At 37.1% G+C, this 14,846-nt stretch overlaps 2 protein-coding genes across 4 annotated transcripts in view; one reads left to right on the top strand and one right to left on the bottom strand.

Annotated features, from left to right (window-relative positions):
* The first annotated feature begins 1,259 nt into the window (after positions 1 to 1,259).
* Positions 1,260 to 9,828, top strand: C12H1orf146 (chromosome 12 C1orf146 homolog). The gene is made up of 6 exons (XM_055725153.1): positions 1,260 to 1,393; positions 2,307 to 2,433; positions 4,454 to 4,548; positions 5,278 to 5,460; positions 8,278 to 8,356; positions 9,709 to 9,828. Exons 2-6 carry the CDS (start codon positions 2,365 to 2,367, stop codon positions 9,826 to 9,828), a joined length of 546 nt encoding a protein of 181 aa, XP_055581128.1. The 5' UTR covers positions 1,260 to 1,393; positions 2,307 to 2,364.
* The window catches only part of GLMN (glomulin, FKBP associated protein), a 26,923-nt gene continuing 17,665 nt past the window's right edge, over positions 5,589 to 14,846 (bottom strand). For all 3 annotated transcript variants that reach the window (XM_055725150.1, XM_055725151.1, XM_027814392.2), the window contains 3 exons: positions 12,542 to 12,665; positions 11,124 to 11,206; positions 5,589 to 10,985 (listed from right to left, as the gene is read on the bottom strand). In XM_055725150.1, coding sequence (XP_055581125.1) covers positions 10,878 to 10,985; positions 11,124 to 11,206; positions 12,542 to 12,665 — 315 coding nt within the window. In that variant the 3' untranslated portion in view covers positions 5,589 to 10,877. The remainder of the gene's footprint in view (positions 10,986 to 11,123; positions 11,207 to 12,541; positions 12,666 to 14,846) is intronic.

Raw genomic sequence — 14,846 nt, 5'->3', positions numbered from 1 at the left:
TAACTTGGGTGGGCTTGACACAAGTAGGAAACCAGATGTGAATCCACTTCTTGTCTGAAACAGAGAGTAATATTTTAATCATTAAGATTTCTAATTATTTCTAAGCACACCAGACAATTTGCTATTTCAATGTATTATTTTTAATACAGAAAGGAGATTTTTTTTTCTATTTTAAAATGCTCTAAGAGTTTTAAAAGGAAAAGCTTTTACTACAGTATCAGATTTTCAGTAAAAGTACTCGTTTCAGTAGATAGGGTTGAGTCTAGAGTCACATACTGGGTGAAGAGCAGAGCTATAAACCAATGCTCTTTTTCAGTACTTTTAATGATTCTGCACTCCAGCTCTTCTTTACCATGTAAAAGAAGAACTGTTTCCTTGTACGTGACAAAAAAAGAAGCTCCAACATTCTTAGTACTTTGCTTTCAGTAAAACTGGTGCTGTTTCTTGCTTTCACATTTTTGTACTGTGTAGCTTCTATATTTAGGGTATCACAGAACATAATTTGGAATATTCTTCCCCAGAAATAGCTGCAGAATTAGCTGTCCATTAAAAACATTCCCTCAAGATCTTTTCCTATGCAAAAGCAGACTTATTACCACCATTGTTCATAACACCCACTTGTTCTGGCAGATGTCCTTCCACATGTTTGTCCCTTCAATCATCTTAAAAATGTCACACAATCTATACTTCCGCAGCAGCAGCAGTCTCTCAGGCCAACACCAAGCTTCTGGAAGACTTTTATGGGGACGCTGAGGAGATGGCAGGGTTTTCAGCAGCAGAAGCCAGTCCCCACACGCTGCAGGGAAACGCAGAGCGGTGGACAGGAGTCAAGCAGGCCGGCAGAAAGGCAGCGGCCTCGGTGCTTCCTCACCTCCCACCGAAGCCTGAGTTGTTATATTTTACCTGTCCAATTAAATGACAGAGACTGGCCAATTAGAAAATTTGATTTATTAAAGCAAGCGACAAGTAAGCAAAACAGCGCTGGGTAGCTGGGGAGTCTCCTGCTCCACCAACGGCGTGCAAATTCAAGCAAGCTGAGCAGCTCTTTTTATCTTCACCAAGGTCGCTTCTGACATCTTCAGGACGCCCCTCTGCTGCTTCTGTTACTGTGGTTTCTTGTCAGACAGGACGTTCCCACGTTTGGTGTAGCAAGATAACATTGTGGACGTGTCTCTTCTTGTTAAATAGGAAGGTTTTAAGACCACCACAATGGGTTCGTTCCTCTTGCTTAACTTGGTTGATCAGCAAATTACCTTTAGTTACTTATTACATTGACTGACTTTCTTAGCAGTGAGGTATGCGCGCTTCGTTTGGCCGGTGGGAGCTTTTGCCTGCCATCTCTTCATTCTCAGACCTGTGAGGCGAAGCTGGTTTCAGCTGCTGCACGTCCCCGGTAAGGGGCAGCGGCGGCGGCCAGGGGACGGCCCCACCGTACGCGACCCGGTGCCCCCTGAGGGCTCCGCGCCCGGCGGCGGCGCTGAGGTGCCGCGGGGCCCGGAAGGCGGGAAACGCGGGGCGGGGAGTCCCCGCCCGCTGCCCAGCCTTACCAGGCGGCCTCGCAAGGATTTAATTTTCGTGCCTTACCAGGCTTTGAAAACGGGGAGAGGCCAGGTTAAAACTTACACTGGGAACCGACTGGCACAAAGGTTTTGTGGAAACGAGCCCGGCCGGCGTGGCACGCAGTGCCACCATTCCACAGGCAGGCGCCTCAGGGCTGGGCTGTGAGGTGAGGGGCTGTGAGGTGAGGTGCGTCTCAGCCCCTAGGCTGCCACAGGCTCTTGCCGCGCAGCTTCAGTGTCCCCAACTGCACCACAAGAGCCCTGCTGAAATAGCAACGCCTGCCAAGGCAGATAGATATCCAAGAGTATTTTCAAAAGAGTAAAATACAAACACACATGGAAAGAGCTAGTGCTCAGGCCCACAGCATGGCAGGCTGCTCCGGGCCTGGCAGAAGGCCCAGAGCAGCCTTCCCAAAATTATCTTAGTGTAAAACATACACGGTGGCAAACATACCCTTTCAAAACAGGGTAGATGCTCTTTACTCGTTTAAAGTGCTTTTAGCAATGTTTTTCTGAAGTAATTTATTCTTCATGCTGCTCTCCCTGTTCTCAGATGCAGATTCTTTAAAGCTGTTTAGGTACCTAACTGCTATCTTAAATTAGTTCAGTGTTAGTGGGCATCTGTGTAAATTCTGGGGAATTGGACAGTGCCCTGGTTTTTAATCAGATCTTTAATGGATCTGCGTGCCTTAAATATTTCACCTCCTTAATTAGCAGGTAATATATTTTTAATCTTTCTTTTTCCAGGCTTTTCAGAAGGTGGCACCTGAGAGTTCACTGCAGAACCACTAAACCCTTGAAAAAAATGGCAGAAAGTGGTGGGCAGGAACAGCCAAGATGGGTAACAACAGTTATTATGAGTACAGCTCTGCAGGTACACCACCACTTACTAAGAGCAGCATCTGACTCGCTAAGAAACACTGAAAGAAGCATTTCTTATATTCTATACATGGAAATTTTTTATTCAATACCAATTAATATAGTTTTTTGAGGATAAAACAGTGATATTACTCTGAAGTTACTTCCACTATAGCACTGGTTCCTACCAATTAATATAGTTTTTTGAGGATAAAACAGTGATATTACTCTGAAGTTACTTCCACTATAGCACTGGTTCCTTTTTTTTTTTTTTGTGTGTGTGTGTGTGTGTGTCTTTTTTCCTAGCTGCTTCCATACCTATTTAGTATTCCTGCCACTTGCTGTTCTGGGTTATGTTGCTTTAGGATTGTCCTCCTGACTCATCATTTTTGTACTGCACTGATGCTGCTTTCTATTAGCACTATAAATAATTCCATCAGATTTCTTTTTTAATTTTCTGGATTTCTCCCTAAGCGCTTGATTTTCTACTATACAGTATCAACACTGGGGTAGACTATTACTAGTAAGTGTGCTGGTCAGTTTAAAATAGTGATTCTTACAGATATGGATTTATATCTCTTAATATCAGCAGCCTAGGCTGTTCCCCAGTAAAGTGAAAGGGTATGTCAAGGAGCTGGTAATTAGTTTCTGCAGCTGAGGCAAATTTCATGCCAGCTGGAGAGAATTTAGAGGCAAGAGGGCTTTGATTCACAAGCAAAAATATCTTATACTAGCTTGGCTGACAAGGTTATCACCCCATCTCTGCTGTATAAATGGGTGAATGGTATTGAAATAATTCCTGCATCACCTCAGTTTAAAGCCTATTTTTATTTGCATGCTTGTCTTGGCATGATGGCCTGTAAGCTGTTCCAGTTTGGGAACTGCTTCAAGAGCAACTTAATCCATAATATGGTGAGAGGTATTGGAGGGCAGTGATCTCATCAGCTCTACCAGCATAATTCATTCTTACTAATATGAGCCCCAGCTCTACTCAAAACTGCTGCTGTTAGTAAGGACTCTCAGTGAGCAACACCATGGAAACAGCTGAATACAAATCTTAAGATGGCTTTTCTTACAAAGGTAGTGCTTTGTATCAGTTTTGGTTATGAGTTTCTCTTCCCTGTACGGCTATTCTTTTCTCATAGCTGTTATTTTATATTTGTGCATTAAATAATTCACTGTCAGTAGTGGCTTTGAAGAAGAGAGTTTTTCCAAAATTGTAATTATACCTCATAAGCAGCTGTCATTGAGTGTTCCCTCTCCAGACCAATAAAACATAACATTTCTGGTTACTGTCTCCTTCAGGATTCACTTGCTAGCCTGACTTTATTTTGTACTCTTCCCTGTATAGGCAGGTTGGCTACATTTTAAATGTCTAGGTTAAAGAACACGTTATTAGCTAAAAAGGATTCCATGATTTAACCTTTAAAATATATTTGAGCAGCTTCTGTAGAACATACTGCAGAAATGCTTTTTGCAGGCTGAGAAATATATCCAAACCCGCTCCATTCTGTAGATGATTATATTGCATAGTGCAATGTTCTAGTTTTCCTGAGTGGATTGCATTCTGTCAAAAAGCTTTAAAGAAAATCATGTCCCATACAGATGTTCTGAACTATCTTCTAAATGAAATGCTGACATCTGTGAAAATAATGCAGTCTAATTAACTGGAATCATAGAAACACACTACCGTATGTTCCTCACTTCTGTAAATCCTCCTTTAGCACATCTTACAAAAATAGACTGTAAAATGTTTGCGCTTCTTTATGTATTATGCAAGAGTTTCCTGAGGCAAACTGAAATGGCTGCATACAAAATTGCCATTGTTTGATAACTTCCAATGCAAGTATTTCAAAATCTCATTAACTGAAAAAGTTTAATTAACATTTCAGTTTTTTATTGCAAGTGGAATAAAAAATATTTTTCTAAACAATGATGCTAAAGTTCTATCTGTAATCATTCAGACAATGCTTTAAATATTTCTAACTTGTTGGCTGAGATCATGTTTTAAAAATAACCCTTTAAAATTTATTTAGAATCATGAAATTTCTACAGTTCTACAGAGGCAACAACACAGAGTTCGGTATTCAGAATCAGTAGAAATCGGATCCGTGATTTTTTCCCTTTCTGGTACAGTACTTTGAAGTTTATGCTTTTAAACTCATAAACTCCCATGGGGTACAAGATTAGGCCCTGTTGTAGGCTACACTGAACTGAATAAAATCTGCCTTGTCAGAATGTCATGCAACAGTGGAAGGAGCTGTGCTGTGATTGTATGTAAATCAGAGGATTCAACAGAGAACTCTGGGGATGAAATGCGTTCATTGGTATTTACTTTATTTGGACATACTGTAGAACAGCTATACTAGATGTGGTGATCATCAGCTGAACTTAGTAAATTCTCATTATAACCGAGCAAACACATTGAGCACCATTAACATGTAAGACAGCCATCAGGATCTTTAGTATTCATGGCTGTAAACACAAGAGTGACCCAAGGCCCTTGGCTTTCATCTTCCAAGTTGAGTTTGCAGACCTGGTGGTAGCAAAGGAGTTAGGGAGAGGGTTCCTTGAGCAGCTTTGATCAGGAAATCACTGAAACTGCAAACATGAAAAATCTATCCTTCCTTTTTAGAGCAGAAAATGACTTAGACAGGTAGACAAGATCCTTTATCTTAAGTTTTCCTGAACTATAAGGACTAGGCCAAATCTCATGATTGCAATTCATTGTCAAGATATGTAAATTCATTCATGTGTTTTGTTCATCGCCTTTTAAACTAATGGTGGAATAAGAATTCTACTTCCTGGTTTGTGGTGAGAACTTAAATCACATTACTGCCATGATGTGTACATTCACATCAATTTCTTCAATAGGTGTTGCATTTATACTGTCAGACATTCAAGACTTGCTTATGACAGGAGAAGAACAGTTTTCCAAAAGAATTCAGAATTTCATAAACATTCATCGGAACAGTTTTTTGGTTTTGTCAGCTGCTCTTCACGGCCCAGAAGAATGGAATGTCATGTTTAGGATTCAGAGAAGGTATGATTTCAACATCAACCCAAACTTTTTATTGCTAGGAAGAAATGAAGTAGCAGTCCTAGATCCAGGAATATTATTTTAGGAATTATTTTCAGGAATATGAATTTTATTTTACTAATGCACTGGAAAATTATTTAAAGCATATGTTTATTAATGGCAAAGAATACCAAGTGAATCAGTCTGATATGTCATAGGTAACAAAAGACGACTTTCTGCAAAAGAGAGCAAATAACATCCCTTTCAATCACTTTAGGGCTATGTAATGTAATTCTTTTTAAAGTTGTCTCTTGAACTGGAAAACCAGGCAATTTTCTTAGCTCTTGTCAGCACTTTTCAGCCATTTTCAAAACAAAACAAGCAAGTTTCCTTCATGAGAAAAGGCTATATTGTAAAGTACAGATTATTTATCAGCTTTTAAAATGTTTACTTGGAACAGTGTGTATTATACAGAACTACAACAATTGAAATAATATTATTTTATAGCAAAAGTGTAACACCGGACATCAAAGCTGTTTGTTTAAAACATTATCTGTGATTTCCAATGAAGCCTGAAAACTTGCATGTTTTAGTACATACCTGCTGACAACAGTTATCAGATTGTGCTCCAAACATGCAGTCAGAAGCATTTTCTGGTAGATACAGTAGTCCTAACTGCAGTTATTTTCACTCTTGACATCAAAGAAGTGACTATTCTATAGAAGTCTTTGATCTTTACCTCCTTGAAACTAGCACCAGTTCCGTTAAATCCTGGGCACACTGCCAAATGCTGATGACTACCAGAGTGTATGGGATGAAATGTAGGAAATCTATTACCCATTTGTGAAAATTCCATAAATTTTCATGAGAGGTCTTAAAAGCTCTGCCACCATTCAGCAAGAACATGTTATTCAGCTGATGGCAATGCCAATTCTCTATCTCCTTTGTGTTTATGTGCAATGGATGTTGTGCATGTGTTCATCACTAACAAATGTGATGGTTTAAAACTATATTCCATTTGGCAAGTCATCAACTTTATTAAAATAAAAATAATAGTTTTGTCATTGCAGGCCATACCAAATTCATGTTGATGAGGCACAATTATATTTTAGATGCACGTGCTTTTTTACTACCTTGCAGCTTGGAGTTCTGCTGTAGTATGGAAATTACTGACTGAGCTTTTGCATTGGTGGGGTTGAAATCTGTGCCATATGCTTTCAAACTACAAGTCACTTGTTAGATCTGTCAGAAAACCAAAGCCCCTTGGTATTTTCAGGTCTTCCTATATTACTGTTTCTTTCTGCTTATCTATGGTTTTGTTTCAGTTGGGGGAGGATTTTTATTATTATTAACAAGAACATTATCGGATTGTTGTTCAACAACATGAACGCTTTATGTAGGGTTGTATATATCATGGGGGAAGCAGAATAAAAGCAACCTTTATCATCAGTGCTCAAATGAGCATGACACTAATATCCTCAGTAAATCTGTATGTTAATTTTCAAAACACCTTGGAGCAAAGACCAGCCCTGTGTTCTAATGGCCACTATTCTGCCCATTGATCAAATTGATGAAACACAAACTAAATTTAGACCTGCTGTAATTGGAAGCAAAATTATTGATAGAAATGGGGTTTTCATGGATCTAGGTAAGTACATGTAATTATTTCTTTGTTGCACTTCATTCATTCATGCTTTGCTTAGCACATTGCTAGTATTAGCAAAGTCACAGCTATTTATTTCCCTAATCCCTAAATGTAAATCAAACCACAGTTTCTCCATCAGATTTTAGTAAAACTCAACAGTGACCTGAGTACCTACTCTTAGGGAAGGCCACAGCCTATAACACCTATTTTTGCTAATTAGAACGGGCAGCCAAGTTTAGATCAGGTATCTGACCAGCATGGGCCTTAATGCGAATGAGTCCAAGTCATCAAACAGATTGAGGGCAAGAACAGGTGGTAGTCACAAGGGGTGGTCACAGGGGAGTATACAGTTGAGCAGCTGGGCACTTCATTTGGATTAATCTTTTATTATTTAAAATTCCTCATTTGTTGTTGTTAATCCCCATCATGTTTTAGCTCTACAACAGAAAATGGCAGCAATGCTAACTGTTGTCATTGTTACAAACACTTAAGAGAGAAGTCTTAAGGAGAGGCTCTGTACTTGCCTAAGCTTTCATGTCTCTCTCTTCCATGACTGCCTTAAATGACAACTGATACTAATATGTCTTCACATTCCATTCTCGAGAATGAATGCAAATGAGTAACATTATTTATAGAAAAAGAATGAATTTTAGGTTAAATTATTTGAATTAACAAGTCTTTGCATGAAATCTGTAGCAGAATATCCTGCTATCTTAATCGCATCCGACCTACAGATTGCTATATTTAGATAGTACACTAAAAGATTTAGTTCAAATTCCAAAGTATTTTTAGCACAGTGTTTTTAGATACTTTCCTGTGTTCTTCCAAAGCCATTAAAAAAACCCAAACATTTTTTACTGGCACTGAGAACAGACAGTCTTCAACAATATAGCAGAAGAGAGTTTAATTATCCAAATGTACACATGCTTAAGAAGTGTTGATTGATTGGCAAATAGCCCTAGGAAAAGAAATGAGCCCCTTCCAAATCCCAACTAAACAACTGGTACAGAAACGGGACAGATGGCTATACAAACAGCATGAACTCTCCAGTTGCCTTTAAAGATAAAAGCAATCTTCTATGTACTTGTGCTGAGGCACAGTAGGAAGTTGTTTATATCATGTGGGAGTTTTATGGCATAACAAGTTAAATGTTCATTCTAAAAGTACTCTTACCCTTCATTTATTTTGATGTGCAGATTCCTGGGCAGTAATCTACGTATAATACCAGCTCATAATACTGCTGAAACTGTTAAGCTAATGTTAACTATAGCTAAGGTAAGTCTAGTTGCGTATACTTTAAAATATTAGCTCTTCAGAAGCATATTAGCCAGGAAAAGCCAGGAACTATAAAATATTTGGTTTTACTTAATGGAACTTTTTGGGTCCTATTGACCGCAATCCATGTAATGCATTGAAATAGGGCTGTTACTCTGATTCTTTAGCAGAGACTTCATTGTTAAACTTAACTTCAAAAGATCTTAATAGCATCTATGAAGACAAATTAGATATTTAGGAGCTACTTTGGCTCTAATTTACCACTGTTAAGTCAGGATGGCTTCACTTCATTTACTAGTGCAGAACCAGCACAAGATCTAAATATGAGAGAACTTCAATGTAAATTAAAAATGCCAATCTGAAAGCTCTACTTGTGGATTTTTTAATGATGTGCACACTAGTATATTTCTACAAGTTGAGTGTATTTTATCTGTGTATCTACAACACATCTGGTATGCATCAACAAATTATTAATTAAATCTATTTACTGAACCTCGTTAAAGAACATTTTTCCATTAAAATTCTAACTTAGATACTAGCAGCCTGCCATGTACCAAAAATAAAAAGAGCAAGTCGAATGACATGTTAGGAATCAAATACGGATTTACATTTTAGCCATTCCTGAAGTGAGAATCTCAAAATAATAAGCATTAACCTATTCAGAGTATTCATCATTTTAAGAGTGTGTAAGCTATCCCTCACTTATTATATGGCAAAAGTTGTCACTTACTCCAATGTTGAACATTGTACTTGAACTTTTTATGGAATCTACTGATGTCTGGCCCAGTCTCTTAATACCTCATTAACCTAAAAGCTTCTAAGATTATTGCTGATCCTATAAATTTGAATTTGCTTTTCTGCTTCTTCAGAATGACACCAAACATCAACAGGACAGGCCCATAAGAAGTAATAATAGTACATATCACAAATCTGTTGCTTGCCATTGCATTATTTCTTACCCTTTGCAGTGCAAAGCCAGTTTAATGAGCTCACCTTTTGCCAGAGAATTCCTAACTGGTATAGGGCTTACAAAATGAACTTTTTTGCCGCAGGTTAACAGGCATGGCCAAGGGAGAAATACTCTAATCCTGAGCTACCATACCCAAGTCCTGTTGAAATACTATCCAGATAATCAAATGCAGTGCTGATGGGACTGGTTATTTTAAGACTGGTCATGCACCTAAAGGCATACATCAAATGACATCTGTGTACATCATTCCTAAATATCTACTTCAGAAAACATGATTCAAATTTTACTGCTGAATAATCTTACATTTCTACTATTTGAAAAATAGATGTTCTATTACCTAGAGTTGCTGTGTCCTACTCATAATATTTTTCTTTCTTCTAAGGTAACTTCCAAGCCACGAGCAGATGATATTCGTTACAAAATGGCAATGACAAAAGCCCAAATAATAGAAAACAGTCCTGTTTGGAAGATGCTTCAGGAGTACCAGTTGCATTGTAATTAATTTAGTATTTGGGGGTTTTATTCATAAATAGAGTGGCTACATTTTATATAAAATATGGAATGTTCTTAAAAAGACAGTTACATTTCAAAAGATTATACATACAAATTATGCATTTGGAATGAAAATGTATATCAAAAACTATATAGGTAAAATAGAATACATTATACCAAATGTGCATTTGAAGGAAAATAAAAAGTGGTTTAACCGCACTATAGAAAAGGGATCCTTATTTTTAACTTGCTTCTGAATTTATGAGTTCATTTGTTTACAATAATTTCCCAATATCCCAAATATTTAATGTATCTTAAAACTTTATCAATAAAGATAATGAAGATCAAAATGATTCCAAAATACAGGTTTCCCATGCACGAACAGGTATATGTATGAAATCTTAATACAGCATGTGGGGCTTTATGTTAATAAGTTTTAACATCTTATTTGGTTCAAAGTTGATTTGTTTTTCTTTAAACCTGGCTTCCTTTGCCATAGTGTTTCTACTATTATCTATCTATACCTTACAGTCCTGTTTGTAAATACAGAAGCTTGTTTGTCAACATTTAAAAGTGCTAACAAAAATACCTTGTGCTTAAACAGTGCTTTTTAGTTAATGGTTCTCCAGTAACTTCATAAAAATCTTTGTAACTCACAACAGCAGTCAGCAACTATTATCTAACAAATTTTGAAAATTAACAGAAAAAATAACACACAGCCATACCTCCTTGCCACAGCATAAGAACGAAAAAAACACCCAAAAAACCAAAACCCCAAACAATCCACCCTTGGTTTTAGTTTATAAACTTAAGGAAAAGCATCAAATTCTGAAGAGGAGTACTTTAGTAAATAGGCCATCTCTGTGAATCCCATACAACAACAGCAAAACAAAATAAAAAAATACCAGCAACAATACTTATAAAGAGCAGCATTTGCAATTCCTCTAGAGGCTACTCTAAATTGCTCTTCTTTAAAGGTTGGCAGCCTCCTTTCCAACTGAAGACTTATAGTCAAAATGATCTCGTAAGAAGTACGTTAATTTAAATACTCCAGCTGACCTAACTATTTTCATCCATTACAGCTTTTATTTTCACTTCAATGAGTTCTTCTACTCGAGCTAGAACACTTTCTATTAAATCAAACGTGAAGAGAGCTGAGTGTAAAACCTGAAATGACAAAAGGAGATTGTTATTTTTATTAGAAGAAATCTTTTTTTGTTTACCCACTATACATATACATTTGTCTCCAGATTAAAAAGAAAATTTCAGTACTTCTGAATAACTCTGAAAGAAATGCAAACTCACCTGAAGCTGCATTTCAGTAGTCATGGCAGGCATCTTTTCCCCACTAACAGTTAGAGAACAAACTGTGTTAGAACTGTGTGTCTCTGTAGAAGAAAATAACCAACAGAGATCAGGCTGCTGTTTCATGTAACTTTTATGTTATATATTTTTTTCATGCTATTAGTATTTCTAGACAGTAATTTTTAAAACCCACAAACCTAGGGATTGACCAAACACAGGACAGAAGGTGCTGAACCTTAAGGGGAAGACAGTGTGAGCTGGATGCTCTCTCTACACTTCCTGTAACATATGACTACATTACTAAACAGGCAATATCAGCAACTCAAAACCATTCTATATAGCTGAAATGCTCCTTAAAAAGAAAAAAAATTACTAAAGCTGGAAATTTTTTGATAAATATTTAACATTTCCACATCCAGAGAGACAGCAGGAGGTCCTTTAGCTTAATGAATCCAGACATTAAGAAAAGGCTGCAGGCTTCTCTGTTTCAAGCAGGTTCTTGCAGCAGGCAAAACTACAAGGGCAAGTCTGAAAAACTCACATTCAGACCGCACATTTGAAATTTGACGTAATGCATACAATGTTTACGTTTGGGAGAAAGACTAAACCATTTAATGTTACAAGTTGGATGTTCTCTCCCAAATCTCTTTAAGCTTTGTCTAAGGCTAGTGAAATGTAAGAGACTTAAAGAAAAAAGCTTCCTGCTTTTAAAGGATTCCCTTTAGAATGATAGGGAATTTTTCTGAAAGCAACCTGTGGCTGTCTCTGCCTCATACTTACACAGTTTACAACAACAGAAGATAAGACTAGAGGCAAAAAGCTGTACTGGCATTTTTGGTACCAGAAGCAAGTTCCTTGGTCTGTCTTAATTATACTGAAGGCCACAAAGGAACAGAGGATCTGACATACACAGAGGTTGCCTAAAGCAGCTACAGCTCTTATACCCTGTGGAATGTGTCTGCTTAACCCAGAGCAGAATTTGATCCTGTGTGTAAGATTAAAAAAATTTAAAAAAAAAATCCAGAAGGTACTCCCCTCAGGCCTTAAGAGAGCACCTATTTGCCATGCAAATTATTTCTTCTCGTGTTAACCTCTCACACCTAGTATCAAACTTAAGGGCTATATATTCAGAGAGATTTAGACGCTGCAATCAACCTTAAAATCCAAAGTATAAATGCAGATCAAGGTTTGAAGGTCTTCATGTGACATTTCTATCAAGTTTCCGTAAGGTTTACAAATGTGTAAGATAAACATGTTCAGATTTTTCTGACCAATTATGAAAATTATTAATGTCAAATACAGCAACTACTGAATTACCATTTGGGACATCCATACAGCACTCACCGATTCCTTGTTTCCAAAGGATTTCTGATGTTTCTAAATATGAACAAAGCTAAGAAAAAAAGAAAACAACTGACCTCTTCTATTTTCTTTCTTATTCTTTATTTCTGCTTCATAGTGGGCTTTTGACATATTGAGTCCTACATGCAGTGGTTTTAAAAAATTTTGCTCAATCTTCGGAAGTGCGGTCCATACACCAGTCTATTCAAACAGAACAGAGAAGGTCACAGATTAGTTTTAATAAAGCATATTGCAATCCTAAATTTTTGAGCATAAGTTTTTGGACTATCTTTTATAACAAACTTCTGTACTGTGAAGAAAAAAATAATTCAGATTCATGTATTTAAGCATGAGTAGCATCACAATGGATATTCAAGCTCCTCTCTCTCACATTATTTGCTGAAAATTGGAGGATGAAGCAGTCAAAAAAAATAATAAAAGGGGGGGCCAAACTTAGTACATAGACTGATACAGCAACAGAAATGCACATTTTCAACTTGTTCTTGTAAGCAAAGCTGAAATTATCTCAATACGTTGCAGAGGGTATCAGCCACATTCTCAGGCTAGAATCTCTACAGTGAGTAAAAAGCAGTTGTAGATTATTCTAAGATAATTCAGTAGCAAACCGCAACAAATATTTAAATTCACGCTCCTGAATTAACCTGTATCGCAATGCCAAATGAAAGCTCTGATGAACATCATGCTCCCCAAATATATAAGGGTCTTGTCTGTACTGTATTCAGTTTAAAAAGCACTCTGGGAGTGTTGCTGGATATGCTACTACCCCGTCCTTGGGCACAGCAGCTGGAGTGACCATGAACTTCTCCCCAGTCTGGCATGTGTAAGAGAAGGTTTTCAATAACGGCGCTCAGGAAGCAAGAGATACAAGGGAAAGACACTCAAAAAGCAAGGCTGTTCGAGGCTACGCAGCACGACGAAAGCCTCTCTGCCTCGGCACCTTGTAAGGCTGTAGCTACAAACTACTGTGGAAGGAAACAAATACAAAGCAGTCTTTGTATCTTTAGATATAGGAGCCATTTATATGATTCCTTTCTTCAGGCAGTATCCTCAAAGAGTGAGGATGATAAAAAGAATTCTCAGTGTTAAATAGTATTGTTGATTACAGTGGAAAATTCACCAAATTTTAATGCTAAATGGCACAAAGTTAACTGGTCAAATAAAACTGGTAATTACTTCCACCAGAATGGAGCTAAAAATGAAGAAATAACTTTCCAGAAAAATACTGATTTTAAACTTGATTAATGGAAGTGCTTGTTACACAGCAATCGAAACATCTGAACTGACATGAAAGGAGGCATTTTCTTTTTGCCCCACTTACACTGTATGAAGGGAGACAGGGATGAAGTCAGGAAGAACTGGCAGGGCTTAAATTGAAGGGAAAACTTCAGAAGAGGTGATGCTATTTTCTTCTCAAACTGTAGGTTCTTTAAGTCAGGTACTAGACAGCATTGTCACAGCAATTCTGTGCTACTACATTTAAGCTTTAGAGCTTGTACAGCGAAATTCTCTTTTTTCTTACAAAGCTATGCATTTACGTGAAACTGAGCAGACCCTAATGAGCATTTAAATAGTAATCACTCAAATCTGAGAAATGGATATAGTCTATCAATACTAATTACATAAACAGCAAATCAGAAATGCACCAACTGAAAGCCACTTTTGCTATTACTTTTCATTACAGTTTCAGTAATCAAAGCAAGCTATATTATTATTAATCAGGCACTTAGAAAACTTGCATTCATAGATCTCAAAGTGCTCTAGAGGTAGATCAGAATTTTTTTCTGTATTTTAGAAAACAGAAAACGATATGCTGAAATCCATTACTCCAAATAATAAAGTCAAGGAACTGAGGGAGAACAACAAAATACCTTAGGATACTTATCTGCTGGTTAGAATATTCATCTGACCATGACATTGCTTATTCAAGACAAGAAAGATTTTACTGTACTTTAAAACTGAAAAGCAATTTTTCTTTAAACTGTCACTAATTTAAACACTAATTAAATATTTTAATGCAAAAATCAAAGCATTTAGTACTAAGGAGACAGGTGATACTTGTTTGCTACATGATAAAGTGGATAAGAAGCTTTTATTTATATTTTTGTATTTTATTTATATTTATGAATTGCATAAACTAGAGGAATGGTGGAACACAATGATTTGAGAGTCAACAAAGTTGCATTTACTGTTAGAATAAGTAGCCATCTGGTAGTAGAATGTAATCAGACAACTAAACCACAAATAATTCCATTGGCTCTTCAATGCTGTAGCAACATAATCCAAGTCAGAGCACTTATAAATCAGCTGCTAGAATATGGAATCCATACATTGACCCAGTTGTGAAATTCAACCAAGTTTCCC

This window comes from Falco cherrug, chromosome 12 (assembly GCF_023634085.1).
Source record: "Falco cherrug isolate bFalChe1 chromosome 12, bFalChe1.pri, whole genome shotgun sequence".
NCBI classification, from domain to species: Eukaryota; Metazoa; Chordata; class Aves; order Falconiformes; family Falconidae; genus Falco; species Falco cherrug.
The sequence above is the reverse complement of the archived record's forward strand: the minus strand, read 5'-3'. Positions and strand labels throughout refer to the sequence as shown.